This window comes from Austrofundulus limnaeus, unplaced genomic scaffold (assembly GCF_001266775.1).
Source record: "Austrofundulus limnaeus strain Quisiro unplaced genomic scaffold, Austrofundulus_limnaeus-1.0 Scaffold15, whole genome shotgun sequence".
Taxonomy (NCBI): Eukaryota; Metazoa; Chordata; class Actinopteri; order Cyprinodontiformes; family Rivulidae; genus Austrofundulus; species Austrofundulus limnaeus.
Genome location: NW_013952417.1, coordinates 1,120,471 through 1,136,317, shown reverse-complemented (window position 1 = coordinate 1,136,317; position 15,847 = coordinate 1,120,471). Strand labels below are relative to the sequence as shown.

Here is a 15,847-nt window from a genome sequence, read left to right as displayed (position 1 = left end):
GATGCTGTGCTTCAAACCTCAGAAGGAAACGTCCTGTACAGTGGTATTTATGGTTCCTGAGTGAGTTTAGTCTTTACAACAGAGCAGGATGGGTGGACAGTACCTGCTGATTACCCTCTGGCGTCAGTGTGTTCAGCCCTGATAAGGTACTCCCTCAGAGGTAGTCCAAGTCAGAAAATAAAAACCACTCGTAATCAATGTAACTGCTCACTTGGTAATGTTCCAAAAGGAAGTGGCTTTATTGCCCGTTGCAGGTGAAAGGGTAATGTCTATATCCGTGTCTGTTGCAAAACATTTGATGAACCAGTAGATGGATTTAAATGAAACTCTCACAAACGTAATGATTATATGTACATCTATAACTGATTAACTTCTGGTTTTAACCTCACTGAAGACGGCTGCCACAGCTAAGCGACCCTAGAAAACCCCAAATGACTGTCAGTTTTTACAGGTACTGAGCTAAAATCTGGTGCAGTAGTAGCTGAGAGTCATCTCCAACTTTACTCCAAGAGCTAATAAAATGTTTGTTTGTAAGACTTTGCCACTAACTATTGGACTCAATGCTGTCCGTTAAGTAGTTATCTAATAAACCACTGAGTGAATTTTTAAGAAACGTTTGGAAAAATATCAGCAGTAATCCAAGATGGCTGCCAGAACTAATGTGCAAACACACTACTGTGCCAGTTTTACACATTGATCTAAAATCTGGTGTGGTCTCAGAGAACACTTCTCACGCATGACCTCATTTACAAGGTTGCACCAAAAGGACTACTACTCCTTTAAGTTTAACTGCTTGCTACAATAAAAAATATACACTGTTTAGCTAAATTCTGACATATTTGTTGTAGTCATATTGACTGTTGTTTTAGTAACAGAGACAAAAGCATTTACAATTTAATTATTTTTTTAAAGAAAGTAAAGGATCGTCGTTCAGTATTTTTCTTTCTGGAAACATCATCAATATTTTAAACATGTAATAAAATCCTTGCTATAATCCACTGTGGCAGTGACGATACTGTTCCACAGCCTTTATCTCTAATAAATCAAAGCCACTCCTTGCCAACTGAGCCTGTTTATCCAACAAGAATAATCATTTTGGAGTAAGACTTGTGTTGTTGAGTAATAATCTGTCATTTGTTCCGCTTCAAATTCCCCTTCAGTTCAACAAGAACTCCACCTAAAGGATGTGTGGAGGTCTTCTCAGGAAAACAAATTGCAGTAAGTGTATTTTTCATAAAGCCTAAAAACACCCGTGTGAACATCTGAGTATAAAGTCCTATGATTATACAGAGGTGGAGACAAATGATAGTCTTTGAAAAAAAAAACCACTTTTAAATCAACCATTAATCTATTCTTTCAAACTAAACTAAAAATTGACATAAAAACTACTTTTTTTGAGCTAGTACCTAAGATTGAAGAACTGAATTAGGTCACTTCATAGAACAAGTTTTAAAAAACGTAAGGTGTCTTAATAAAGTGACAAAATCCTAAAAACAAAATAAAACTTCATGTGGAGCTAGGTCAAAAATAAAATGCTGTCTTCAAGATTTAATGAAGTTAAGCTCATTTGATTAAATTTGGTCTTAAAACATTTTATATTAATGAGGCTAATTTAAAATTAGTGGTCATTAAACTTGACATCTTAACATAAAAGTGAAAAAATAAAACAAAGAACACAAAACAGCTGGAGGCACATTTTCAACCATGAGGTTTGTTTGTATTTTAAATCCACCAAACAGATGAAGCAGCAGTTCAGATTCAAGTCCAGTCACATATTAAATTAAAAGCAACAGGTAAATAAACTTTGTATTCATTGTAAAAGACAGACCAAACAGCTTTGTTTAGACAGCAAAAACATTCAATGAACTACCAGTAGCTCCTCCAGTGAAGGCTGTTTAAATGAAGAAAAATCCTGTGAGCTGCACTAAAAATCTATCAACACACATCCAGCCCTGCCTTCATTCACAGGGCTGCAGAGGAAATCTAAAGAGAAATCCTTTTTAAACACTGTAAACAATCTTTTATTGCAAAATAAAAACTAGGATTACAAGAGTTCGTCAATGAATATGAACCTGTCTGAACTTCCACGGAACAAAAAAATCAGCTTTAAATCTTTGGAAATTTCATTTTTTGATTTCACAAATTAAGCAAAATACCCAGGACTCTTACAGGACAGGAAAAATGAAACAGTCACATCTTCACTCTTTTCATGTTACCTGTGTAACTAAAACAACAGCAACACTTTTTAACATTGCTTTTACTGTTATATTTTTACTTTCTAACCCACTGTGGGTGTGAAATGTTACAGCAGACACAACAAGACTGACAAATGGGTAAAACTGTTTCACACAATCAGCTAAACATAGGTTTTCTCCTCAATGCTAAATCAGGAAGTCAGTTGATGTAAAACTAAAACAAAGTTTAAGAATTAGTTTTCAAACATTAGACTCTGTATTAAAAAAATTATGGCACCTCAAAATGGATCTCATTAAGTCAATAAATCAAAGGCAAAATAATAAAAAGTTCATACCGCTCTGCTTGCAGAGCTGAGCCAAAACCCAAATTTTACACTAAGTTGCAGAAAAATTCTTGTACACTTTGCACATTTTTAAAGAGCTTACACAAGACTTTATATTGCAGCCTTTTAGTTTCTAAAGCAATTCATTGAACACTTTCCAACTTTCTAAAAATAAGAATAAAACAAATGTCTATTTGGGTACAAATGTTGCTTTGCACCTTAAGAAAACTCCCTTTAAAATGATCTGAAGAAAAGAAGAGTGCTGTGATAAATTAGGACTTTTGCAGGGAGTTGGTTGAAAAGGTATACATACAACAGTTTAATACCAATGTTACCCTACATTTAGTAAAGATTTAATTGCTGTCAGTAAACAGAGGAGAATGCACAACTCCAAGCTTGCATCAAAGTGTTTGTTCTAGTACCCTCTGCACTCTGGCTTCTTTAGTACTGCACTGTATTTCAGAGGTGAACTGTCTGCTTTGAGCTGCACCTGCACCAATGAGAAGACTGAAATGATCTGGGGAAAAAAGAAACAAGAGATTCTGATTATTTTTGGTGCTTTACAGCCTGTGTGGCTGTGCACAGCAAGCTGGTTGATGGTCAAGAAACTGGTACATTTGTTAGGTTTTTATCTTACACAAAACTGTAACAGTTGATCAATCACATGTTAGCAGTACTGGGTTTAATTAGACCGTGTCTCAAACTGTTAGATGTTTTTAAAGGATAAATAAAATGTTTGCAGGTCTCACCTGTTCTACAGGGGCATTTTCTGTGTTATCTGATTTCCACACCAGCCTGAGCTCAGATTTCTTCCCCACCTTACGATGGTGGAATGAGACCAAGTCTGCAATGAGCTACAAACAGAAAACAAAAAGTTTTAAACTTAAAGAAACATATATTACTGCATCACTGGTTTATTTATTTCACTTTTTTGTGCTCTTGACTGATCTACTTATGTTTTTGTAGGATGACTGCAGAGTTTAAAGTTATTGATAACAACACAATCATGAACTCAAACTGAACCTTTCAGTTTACTATGAAGCTGGAAAATCTGAAAATGTTTTCGATGAGCTGATGGAGCTGACCTTGCAGTAGATGCGTTTCTGTACACCATATTGGAGTACGAGCACATCAAAGGATTTATCCAGAACCCCCATTACCATGGCCTCAGAATCCAGCGGTCCACACTCCTTGTGAGACAAACAAGCAAAAGGCATAAAAAACATAGATTTAACATTAAGAAAATAAGATGAAACATCAACAACCTGACAACAAGGTTCTAAAATAAATAAACTGTCAACATTCGCAAATTGTTGAGTAGATGTCACAATGACTGATTTGTTTCTTGTGCTGAGATGAGTTTTGTGATATTTGCTCACCTTTACAAACACTGCAAAGAAAAGATCCGAGCTGAGCTCATGGACTCTCTTGGCATTAGTCTTCTTGTCATTACAGTGTGATGCCACCTTTTGAACTTCCACCATTGAAAGGCTTAAACGAGGCCCGCACTCTGTGTGCAAACATCCAGAAGACATGTATGATTATTAACATGACAGAGGAGGAAACAAGGACAAAGTTATAGAAAATACAGCAGCAGTCTTTGGAACAAAAAAACTGTCATTTGTTTGAAATGCATATTTTGTGTGTCTGACAGAGAGGCCTGTGTAGAAACAATACATACTGAGCGAAGCTGCAAGCAGCCGGTGCACAATGATGTCAGGATATCGTCGGATGGGTGATGTGAAGTGTGTGTACAGAGGAACGTTAAGGGCGTAGTGCTTAAAATGCTCTTCCTCCTTTTTTACACCTGAGCAGAAGTACATCGCCATCTGACACAAAACCAGATAAAATATTCAAGTTATTACTGGGCAAATTTCATGCTCAAACAGTGGGAGATGTTCAGGTTCTGACGTAAAGTTCTTTAGTTATACAGCACTTTCATAAGAGCCTGGTGGAAAACAAAATTAATTAATTTAGAGGTGACATTATAGCAATGTTCAAACAGACAAGCATGAAACTGAAGAGATTTCTGACCTGCATGGGTCTGGAGCACATGTTGGTGAGGACTTCTTTTCTGGCTCTGGAATACTCATCATCACCAACAACAGTGTTGAGACTCTTCTGCTCGTTGGACAAGTAGAAATGACAATTTGTTCATTAACAACTGAGCTTTGGATCTGACCAACGAGTCTGGTGGTTTATGTAAGAAATGTTTCATTTGTGTTTTTAATTTTTGATAAAGTATGTCAAACATGTTTTCTTGGGGTCATTAGTGTGCAGTTTAGAGTAATTCCATTGCCTCCATTTTTTTTCCAGCAGCTATTTTGGAAATCTAAAATGGTTGTCCCTTAAAATAGATTGTGATGGTCACCACTGGATCCTCTGTAATTTAAAACATGAGTTTAGACATCAAGGTCATGACTATGTGGCATAGAAAAAAGGTTAGATGGCCAAATGTGTATTTTGGTGGCCATTTTGAAAATCCAAGATAGTTGTCATCTAAGATGAATTTTGGTGGTCACAACTGGATCCTTTATACTTGAAAACATGAGTTTAGACACCAAGATCATGGCTTTGTGCAGACTAAGTTAGATGACAAAATGGGAATTCTGGCAGCCATTTGGAAAAGTGTCCCATAAAATCCAAAAAAAAAAAAAAAAAAAAAAAAAAAAAAAAAAAAAAAAAAAACCAAATGGAGCCAATGGAATTACTCTTAAGTACACTCTAACACTTCCAGTAAACTAAACACAAATGTAGAAAATCAACTAGGTCATGTAACCAACATCTCTAACTATGTTTCACTTCTGTTTCAGGACAAGGCAAAGGGTTGAAAACTAACCTATAAAAACAACCTTGAAACTTCAGACACAAACAGCTAAGATAATGAAGTCATTTAACCGTTACAGGTACTGACATGTAGCGCTCCTGCAGAGGAAAAGTCTACGTTGATTCCCAGCTGGTTGCACAGCTCCTGTAGCTCATCCAGCATCTTGACTTTGGGAGGTGGGTGGCATCGCAGCAGAGCCAGCTCAGGGAATTTTTTGTAAATGTGGTGCGCAGTGGCAATGTTAGCCAGCAGCATGAACTCCTCCACCAACCTGAGGAGAAGGTTTACAATACAATCATGGACAGGATTTAAGAAGTGAAATTTAACATCAGATTTTATGCAGAAAGAAGTTTTCATAAAAGTCAGTTTCAGGGGAAAAATGACTCACTTGTTACTGTCTTTGTACTGGTAAATATAGCAGCCTTGAGGCATCATTGTCTCTTTGTCTAACGTGAAAGAGAGTTTTAGCTGAAACAAACAAATTATATTAGATTTAAAAAAGACAAAAGCAAATTGAAACAAGAAATCAGTTAAATTTAAATTAAAGTGAAGTTTTTTCTTTTAAAATCTCTTCCAAAAGGAAGTTGACAGCCTGCCTACTATTTATAACTCAATATAAAACAAAATAATCACATTACAAGCAGCATTGTCACATTTTGGTATTCTGAAATATAGACATACAAATTTTATCAATTGCCCAGAGTGTAGACCTTTATTTCAATTTTTTTAATATGACTTGTGACGCTTTTCTATAATGCTGCAATTTTGTAGTTACTCAAAATAAATATCTACTACAGTGCATGTAAAGCAGGGCTATTTCACTGGTGATCTGTGGGTGACTTCAGTCCAGCTTGCCATTGAGTTTATAAAAAATTTAAAATAAATATGGATATATTTTTTACTTCATGTAATACAAAAATGGATTTTTAATAAATTTTAGATTTAAAAATTAATTACTCAACACAGCAAAATAAACCATTTTAAAAGGTAAAGATGATAATACTCGTTCTTTTACATGCAGTGCTTCCTTTATCATTATCAAGCAGGCGGGCCCATTAAAATTTAGTGTGGAAGCAAACAATTAGTCAAAATTTACTCCTGTGTAAAATGTCCTGATGTATCTCAGTAAACCAGGTAAAAAATCAAAAAGAAAAAAATTGTATAGGTCTTCTGGACGGGTTCTTCTCTAATGAAACGTTTCGTCTCTCCTCCAAGAGACTTCTTCAGTGTGATAGTTTCAGGCAAAATTGTGTATGTGTATAATACAACCCAAAACTTTATAGATGATTTTTGGAGTTACATTTTTCACATTATACAGGCAAAAACAATTCAAGCTCAGATTTGTTGTGTAATGATTGCAGATAAAAAGAAAGCCTTGTTTGAAATGTTAAACTTACTGGTCCAGAAGAAGTTGAACAAAAATCAATGTGTCTGAATGCTGAGCTCTTCCTTTATGGCACTTCACCACCCTGCTTGATTTCCAATATTTATTTTTGACAGTTGTCCTATTTGTTCCCTTTTGTTTCGGGTTAAGCAGATTTATTTTTGTATTTCCACTGAAACATCATCTCTAAAATGCTACACCTGTTTGATTCCACCATATTCGTTTACCTACAGACTACAGCCTGCATAATGAAAAGCATTCAGGTGACTCAAGCCTTCAGTTGGTTTATGGTGAATTCATCTGAGTGTGTATCTTCATTTCAGAATTTAAAAAAAAAAACTACCAATGTTTGGAAAATTACTGGAGTAAAGCATTTCAAACTGCCTCATAAGTAGCTTTAAGCCTGGTAAAGCAAAAATTTCTTGACACCATCAGACCAACCTGGTCGAGTCTGAGGGCTCCACCGGAGAAACGTTGAGCTCGAAGGTTCTTGGCAATAGAGTGCAGGTTGAGAACAGCCTGGTGGATTTCATCAATAGGATGCCCAGGGTCCATAGGTGGGAGCTCATCAGCAGAGAACAACTTCTCAGGGGCTTCGATCATGCTCTGAGCGTGGTCATAGCTCAGCTTCACACAAGAGCGAATGACTGATCGACCAAACCATTCGCTCAGGATCTAACAAAAACATCTGTAAATTAGATACTGCGAAACAAGAAAAACAGCAGGTTTTCCCTCTAAATGTCATCACTATAGTAAATCTCATCTTAACGTATGACTCAGGCTGAACTGTACCAGTCCAGGGTATACACAAAAATTCTTGAGTTACGGTATTAAACTTTTTAATACCTTTTTTATACCATCTCGATGCTTTTTAATACCAAGCTACAATTGTAGCAACAACCTCTTGAACCTACAGTTAAAAGTTAGAATTACTTCTTTGCCTCAATAGAATCACTGATCTATATACAATTATTTGTTATTTAACCCTAGAACATGACAAAAAAGTGATTTCATTATTATGTGAACAAGGAGCACACACCCTTTCTCCAGTGCTATCAGCCTGGAGAAATGCTCCAGGCTGCTCTCGCACACCCCAGGAACAAAAAAATAATAAAAATAATAAAAAAAATAATCGTGACGTCCATCTGTTTTTTAAAGATGTATTAAAACTTATCCTAACTTTACCTTCACAATCAAAACCTTTTTGTCTTCATATACATGATAATACCAGAATATTACTATAAAAGGACAACTGTAAACACATTATCAATCAAGCACATTAAAAAAATTGCAGTTTTAAAGTTATTTCATACTAAGCAGATGTGATATATTTTTCAAATATCATCTTTTGAATTTAACACAACTGCAAAATCACCCATCCTGTGTCAACCTTTATCTCCTTTATGACGTTTATTACTTTTTAATGGTGTTAACTTTTGCGTATTTGACTTACTACCTTTTAATACTTTTTACAACCCCGTGGACACCTTGTAGTCACGTTTTACATGAACATACCTTTCCTTCAGGAGTGATTTTCCAAATGACAGAGAACGTGAGCCTATCAGCCTGAGGATTCAGACTGCACAGCTCCTCACACAGCAGCCTTGGCAACATGGGAACCACCTTAAGAATAGTAATGAATTAGCAAACTAATATAGCTGAGAGGTTTAATTACAGAGTCAGATACAGATAAAGACAGTGAAAAATTATGCCTAAAGCTGGTTTGACTCTAGGTGTTAAAACTCACCTTTTGAACTAGGTACACACTTGTAGCTCGTTGGCTGGCGACAGAATCCAGAGCACTGTCCTGCTCCACAAAATAACTCACGTCAGCGATGTGAACACCAACTTCAAAGTTGCCTGAGATAAAAACAATATGTTAGTACAAAATACTTTTACAATAAAAAAACGTGAGAAAAAAAAACACATTCATAACAAAGATTTGGAAAAACAGCAAAGCAGTTTACCATCTGGGAGTTGTTTACAGGACAAGGCATCGTCAAGATCTCTGGCAGTTGTAGGGTCAATAGTAAAGATGCACTCCTCCCTAAACATCATAAACATTACTTTGTGAAATTACTGTATTTATTTGTGTATAATACTAGGCCTGTCGCGATAGTCAATAAATCAATTAATTACACGATAAATTTTTTTGAGGTCGGTAAAAAAAATGAGGACGATAAGTTTCATTTTCCTGCTTGTTTGTTTACTTCCTCTCTCTCCCTCTCTGTGCTCCGCTGCACATGGGCTCAGCTGACTCCTCCCCTCCTGTTTTCTTAGTGTCGGGAGGAGTGAACTCTCGCGTTAGCGTGAGAGCTCGTAGCAATAACAAACTAAAGAAACGTTTCAAAGCAGAACGCGGCTGCTGCAGTGTCGGAGCACTAGAGCCTGAATTATGAGACAGAGAGAGAGACCCAAAAAACCTGTAGCTGTCCCAACAACTCATGAGGAAAACTGAACTGTCTGATTTCCTCCCCACACAGTGCTCTGCTTGTCTCCTCACTTACTGTCCCCTCCTCACACACACACAGACACGTTTGTTCTTCTATCCTCATGGGGACTTTGCATTGACTTTTATTCATTTACCAGTATTTTCTATTACAATTTGACCCTAAACCTAGCCTAAACTTTACATGGGATGTGAACTGGGCTTATGTCCCCATAAGAAACAGTGGGTCCTCACCAGGCTGTGTAGTTTGCTTCATCTCTAAAGAGATGCTGCTCTTTAATATTGTCTATTTACCATCTTAGTTGTGTGTGTGGTGTTTAATTTATATTTTGTTGTTCTTTAGTTTTTTTTTAATTCAAGTGCATTTTTTGTTAGAGACTGAGAGTCCATTTTGTTAAACATTCTTTAAAAATTAAAGTTTATTGATTTATTACACTTACATATTACGCTTTTATAATTATTAGTTGTAAAATGGTCACCAGGCAATATTATCGCTTATCGCAATAATTTGTGAGACAATTAATCGCCCAGCAAAATTTGTTATCGTGACAGGCCTATATAATACGGTCTCATGTATAATACGACCCCCCCTTTTTTTTTTTAGCTTAAAAAGCATAAAAAATTTAATCCCCAAACTACTTCCAATTTCATAGATTTCAAGATTTTTCAGCCTTTGCAGTCTTTATACATATCAGTAAAATGATCGTTGGACTGTTCTTTTATTTTAACAACATATGTACTAAAAGGTATTTTGACAACAAATATATATCAGCTGTAGCAGCATCATATGAATTCTGGCATTTTACACATAGTCCACCAGGATGATCCAACACAAAAGTCAGAGAGTTCACATGAGATTTGGGCCATCTTCTGGGGGAAAAGCAGATTATTTCCTACTCGCGAGCACCCCCTCTGCTGAGGAAACTTTTCAGGGATACAAACTTTTTCAGAACACCGGTAGAAGGCAGCCATTACAGATGAACATGTTTGTTGTTGTTCCAGGAGCGGCTCGGTCACACGCTAATGTCATTAGTTTATCATTACTGAGCTGCAGGACTGCTTTTCCCCCTTTTCACATCATGTCGCCTGCTTGGATCTGTTATTATCTCGTTCTGAAGAACGGAGGAGTGTCAGAGGTAAGCTTGTTTCAACAGCTTTTTACGACGCGGTCTAATTTCCGGACTGAGGCATTTTGTGAATGAAGCTGATATTTCAGTTAAAATACATAAGTAAAAATATTTATCYGAGTATAGTACTACCCSCCAACTTTATGGATGATTTTATGGATTTGATTTTACGTATTATACTTGAATAAATACGGTAGCTGCAGAGTCAGGAGTAAAATGTGAACTGAAAGAGACGTTAAAGTCTAACCTAAGGTCTCTCCTCTTCCTGATCTCCTCTGGCGGAATGGTCCAGGGTAAGTTCTTAGGAAGACAGTCCAACACCTCCTCTGAGAACTCGGAGAAATCAACATCATACTCCATCAGGAGGCCCTCTGTCTCTGGCTCGATTTCTCCAGCTTGGCCCAGTGACTTCGCAAGTTGGCTGAAAGATAACATCAGTAGGATAAAACATCTGTCAAACCACAACAAATGATTCTAACGCAACACTCACCCTTCTGCAAAGTTGCTATTGACCGCCCAATTGGTGACCCGACAGATGAACAAGGTGCTGGTGTAGTCAGCTGGACGGGAACTGAAGTCTTGGGGACAGTCACTTAAAGGAACATTAATCCGTGGCACCCGGTGGTCTACAGGAGAGAACCAGGCAAAGGGCTTGTCTGGTAGGAACTTCAGGAAGCCAGTCACAGCTCGGGAGTGCTTCTTCTCAACAATGTACACCACCTGATGAACAGGACAACTCTGAAATCTGTCCTTTACAACACATCAGTCATGCAATAAGAAACAAAAATTATCTACTAAATAGAGGCAGGAAAAAGTCAACTGACTTCACATCACTAAGTGTACTAACAATTATAATAAAAGATAGGCTCCTGTGAAGATGGGGCCTGAAATTCACTTTTGAAACTGAGGGGAAATTGCCCCTTACATGTTTCAGAGTGGGGGGATTTATACATTTTGGGGGAGATTATCACTTATGAGCATGATTACAGGTCCATATATGTGGTTTTCATTTGCCTCCTCCTGCCTTCCTAGCTGTTATCTCTGCTGCTCTCTCATCTCTCTCCCTGTTTGAGAGGCTCTTTCAAAAGTCAGTGTCTCTAAATGGGCGAACAGCCCAATCCGTGTTGACGTTGTCTGGCAGTTCAGAAGTCACCAACAGAGACGATCTCTTACATGCTTAAAAAGTGTGGATAAAACACCCATTTGTAACATTTATTCAAAACCACTGTGAAAATAATTTGTTTTCCTACATTTTAATGCAGGAAAAGTCTCAGTCTCTACCAACCAAGGTGGTCAGAACAAACATCAGTGTGAAAACAGTCCGATGCAAACGTCCAAGTTATCACACATCGTTATCATTTATTGTATGCAGGAATTTCCTGCATTATAAAGACTGGATTTGTGGGGATCGATCATATAATGCTCAATACCTGCAATGATTTTCATGCCCTGACATTAGATAAATATTAGTTTGCAGGACCGAGTCACTCAAAATATCAAACTGTTTATTATACAACAGAAAAATTAATATCCAAGCATGCCTTCGGTTAGGGATTTTTGGGGAAACATTTGAGGGAAAAAGAACTAAAGCTCACCTTAGCAGTCTTTTGTAGGGTTCCTCCATTGGCTTGTGATGTTGAAGAGTCTTCCAAAGGTTTCCCTAATTTCACACAAAAAATATTGAATGCAGCCTTTCACATTAACTACGTAGCTTGCTACTTTCACTGTCACTTTTCAGTACCTGCATTACTGATTAAGGTGTTCTGACATTTGCTGACCAGTTCAACCACTTCACTAGACTTGTCGTCCACAGCAACACTGGGACTCAGAGCGCACTCTGTCTTCTTCTGAGCTGCTTGCTGCAACTGGTCCATCTGGGTCTCGGACTCACTGCCACCTTCACAGTCAGTATCAGACTTGACCTAAAGATAGAAGATTTCATTCGTAATCAGGACACTCACAGATCATTTGTTTTACTGCTTGCTGGAAAACAAGTCTTCTAAATTCATTTTTTATGTATCTTTAAATAAGCATTGTGGGGTTGTTTGATTCATGAAAGATAAAACACAGATGACAGGCTTTCAAGTAAATATGAGTTTAATCCCAAATAATGGCATCATTGTATTTAGCTGTGATTACTTGTAATTACGCTTATTTCATTTAGAATCCATTGAAAACCTTTTGAGACAAAGTATTTTAAAAAATATCAACCTACAGTACCAATGGGCTGTTACCACTGTACTTTTATGAAGTGGTATTGTGGATAATGAGACTATGAGCCGTTTTCAGTTGAGGAATGTGGTGTGTGTGGACCAGGGTTATTACAGTTAACTAAAACTAACTAAATAGCGAAAACTGAAATTGAAAAAACATTTTAGTTAACTAAAATAAACAAAAACTGTAATAAAATGAAAAAAAAAATGCTAATTAAAACTGTATAATCTTTTTACAAAACTAACTAAAACTGAAATTATAGATAGAATATCCTTAGTTTTACTGTTTGTCCTTTTTTTTTCTTTTTTTTTTCGTATTAGCTGTGGGCAGCTTACAGCACCTCATGGTCCGTAACAACACTTGTTTACAATCAGCTGCTGCTCAGCATCATCTNGTATATTTTTGAACGAGTTACAAAAAAAAAACACATTAAGGCACTTTCCATATAATAAAAATTTATATTTTTTGTTTCAGTCCTACATTTGTTTAAAATCATCTTTATTGCTTGTAATCTCATTTTGTCCGTATTTCACTTTAAAAACATAAAAATACAAAAGTATTTAGGTTATTGGTGTAATTGGTAAAATTGATAAAATTGAAACAAATGAGAGAAATCCCAACAGGATTTAAAAGCTTGAGTCGAAATGCATTCTGGGAAATGTAGTTCTGACTGAACCCGCTGTTCTGATTGGCCGCAGCGTGACCTTTTACGTGTCACGTGGTTTAAAATCTTCAGCAGGGTGGCGCGGAAACTTGTCCCACCACTATCGCGCAGCTAAACCCGGATTTTTAAAAGTTTTGTTTACATTTGCGACCATTGTTCTGCGGGTAAGTCACTTGTGCTGTTAACGTGTTTTTGCTTTTTGTGTCGTAATGACACGTGCGCAACAATTTGCTCTGTTTTACTGCTTTGGCCTTACTACGAAAAAATGTAAATGAAACCCGTCGTTTTTATCAGCTAAACATACACTGAAAGTTAATTGTGTGTCTTGTAATGACACGGCTGCTTGACTAACAACTACCTTATTTGTTTATCAGTAAAATGAGTGTGTTGGAGGTGAAGTTCATCGGGGACGGAGATGTTTTGGATCACATCGTGGACAAACAGGAGGGTATGAGCCCTACTTTTATTTCTGAAATGTTCCAGAGCATATTTGTCCCTTCGGTGTGTTTCTGACCTTCTGTTTGTTTGTGCTTTTATTTTGAAAAGGTGTGCAGAGCAGCGCTGGCTCTGTGCAGAAGATGGTGAAGTTTAAGAGGCCGGCAGGACTGCAGGGCTGCAGAGAGGACGCAGAACTGAATCCTGACGAAAGCGGTGTCTTTGATGAGCAAAATTATATCCAAGCTTTGGGAGCAGAAAGCACTGAAGGTATCCCACATGTCTGCTCTATCACTGGGGATGACACAATCATATGCATGCTGGTTTTAGTTCTGGGTTTTGGTTCAGTCTTCCCACCTGCTTTTTTGCCACACAGGCAGCCTTAGAGGTTTTTATTTAATGAAGTTTAGTTTGAGTTTATCTACAGACAGCAGGTTGGCTCAGTTGGAAGCAGGGTTATTATAGTTAACTAAAACTAACTAAATAATAAAAACTGAAATTGAAAGAACATTTTGGTTAACTAAAATAACTGTAGTAAAATGAAGAAAAAAAGAAATACCTAAGTAAAACTGTTTAATCCTTTTACAAAACTAATTGAAATTATAGATGGAATATCCTTAGTTTTAGTGTTTGTCCATTTATTTCTTTTTTTTTTTTTCATATTAGCTGTGGGCAGTTTACAGCACCTCATGGTCCGTAACAACACTTGTTTACAATCAGCTGCTGCTCAGCATCGTCTGCTAAATGACGACAGTAACAGTTGGGAGAAAGCGTCCACTTTAGGATTTATTTAAAAATGACTGCGAGAAAAATCAAAGCAAGTGTCTTGTAGTGGAAACAGGTGATAAAACAGGTGGAATACTTCTCAAGGGAAAAACTGTATGAATTAAGCTCTCACAAGATGGCTAACTATGACTATCTTGACACACTAGCTTCTCTCAGTAGCTCTTGTGAAAAACAAACAACAGGTATCCCCGGGTTAGAGACAACTATTATCATCATCCTAAAATAATCGTCCAAATCATCAGTTGGCTAAATTGAGTTACGTAATTATTTTAGGAAGGTGTTGCTATAATGGACTGTTTTAACTAGTGATCAAATAGCTGTTAGTTGACTCACAGGAACATCACAAGCTTGAAGATGCATTGGCAAAAAAACTAGAAAAAACTAATACTAGAACTAATAAAAACTAAACTAAAACTAAGCATTAAAAATGCAATAATAACTAATAAAAACTAGCAAATCCACTGTCAAAACTAATTAAAACAAACTGATTAATAGAAAAAAGTCACAACAAAATAAAACTAAACTATAAAGAAAAATCCAAAACTATTATAACCTTGGTGTGGACAACAGGGATTTTATACCTTATAATATACATGTTATTCATCATATTTAGGAAGTCTGAAGCAGAAATAAAGACTTGATGGAATTTTTTTACATTTGTCTTTGTTCATCAATGCAGAGTTTGCAACAGAATTCAGTTTATAAGCTACAGGTAAAACACAAGGATAATAACATATGATTAACCAGCTGGATGCTGGAGAGTCATGTTTAACCAATCAGTGCCAAAAGTGAAGCACACAATGCTATCAGTGAAAGTCACAGACACAACAGGGTGGTGTAGTGTTCTGAAGTGCTCAGCTTATTTAGTATGTCTTTGGGTGAAAACTAAACTCACTGATTCAAAGACTAAAGTGCATTTTCTACGACAGTGTATTAAGGTCACTTTGCAGATAAAAAACAGGAGGGCAAATCTCTGTCAAAAAACTCTGATGTAAGCGGTAAGAGAATTAAAGAGACTGAAGCAACAGGAGCAATCAAAATAATCATGGAGCCCAAAGAGAAAAATTATTATATATAAAAATTATTTCAAAACTCTATGCAGCCTTCCAGTATCACCGTCAATTTCCCAAACATGTGGTGACTCCTTCTGTTTCGGTAAATCACACACATGGTTTTAAATATTCAAGTCAGTATAGGATAATCAATGCCAGGTTTGAAGTGTCTCTGTGTTTTAGTTTTTTTACAGCAGATTAAATATGCTCAAGGTAGTGAAAACATTGGTGCTATTGCCCTTCAGCCATTCCTGAAAACTTCTGTTTTTTCCTCATAAATTTACGAGTTCTTTTCTTGTAAATTTCAGACTTTACGGAGTCAGAACAGTATTTATTTAAATATTGAAAATTTCTGCCTTTATGGAAATTTCTGTGTGTGTGTGTGGGGGGG

The 15,847-nt window shown here is 36.7% G+C and overlaps 1 protein-coding gene and 1 long non-coding RNA gene across 2 annotated transcripts in view; one reads left to right on the top strand and one right to left on the bottom strand.

Moving 5' to 3' along the window:
- Window positions 1-1,691: 1,691 nt before the first annotated feature.
- Window positions 1,692-15,847, bottom strand: part of dis3l2 (DIS3 like 3'-5' exoribonuclease 2) — an 18,115-nt gene continuing 3,959 nt past the window's right edge. The window contains exons 6-21 of the mRNA XM_014002805.1: window positions 12,047-12,227; window positions 11,901-11,965; window positions 10,796-11,025; window positions 10,553-10,726; window positions 8,697-8,776; window positions 8,477-8,589; window positions 8,245-8,352; window positions 7,171-7,404; window positions 5,734-5,813; window positions 5,433-5,616; window positions 4,553-4,639; window positions 4,200-4,347; window positions 3,898-4,028; window positions 3,604-3,708; window positions 3,268-3,372; window positions 1,692-3,035 (exon numbers count right to left, since the gene is read on the bottom strand). Coding sequence (XP_013858259.1) covers window positions 2,934-3,035; window positions 3,268-3,372; window positions 3,604-3,708; window positions 3,898-4,028; window positions 4,200-4,347; window positions 4,553-4,639; window positions 5,433-5,616; window positions 5,734-5,813; window positions 7,171-7,404; window positions 8,245-8,352; window positions 8,477-8,589; window positions 8,697-8,776; window positions 10,553-10,726; window positions 10,796-11,025; window positions 11,901-11,965; window positions 12,047-12,227 — 2,127 coding nt within the window. The 3' untranslated portion in view covers window positions 1,692-2,933. The remainder of the gene's footprint in view (window positions 3,036-3,267; window positions 3,373-3,603; window positions 3,709-3,897; window positions 4,029-4,199; window positions 4,348-4,552; window positions 4,640-5,432; window positions 5,617-5,733; window positions 5,814-7,170; window positions 7,405-8,244; window positions 8,353-8,476; window positions 8,590-8,696; window positions 8,777-10,552; window positions 10,727-10,795; window positions 11,026-11,900; window positions 11,966-12,046; window positions 12,228-15,847) is intronic.
- On the top strand, window positions 13,237-13,912 carry LOC106513809 (uncharacterized). Its single transcript, XR_001309831.1, has 3 exons — window positions 13,237-13,347; window positions 13,558-13,631; window positions 13,730-13,912. It is a non-coding gene; the product is annotated as an uncharacterized LOC106513809 (long non-coding RNA).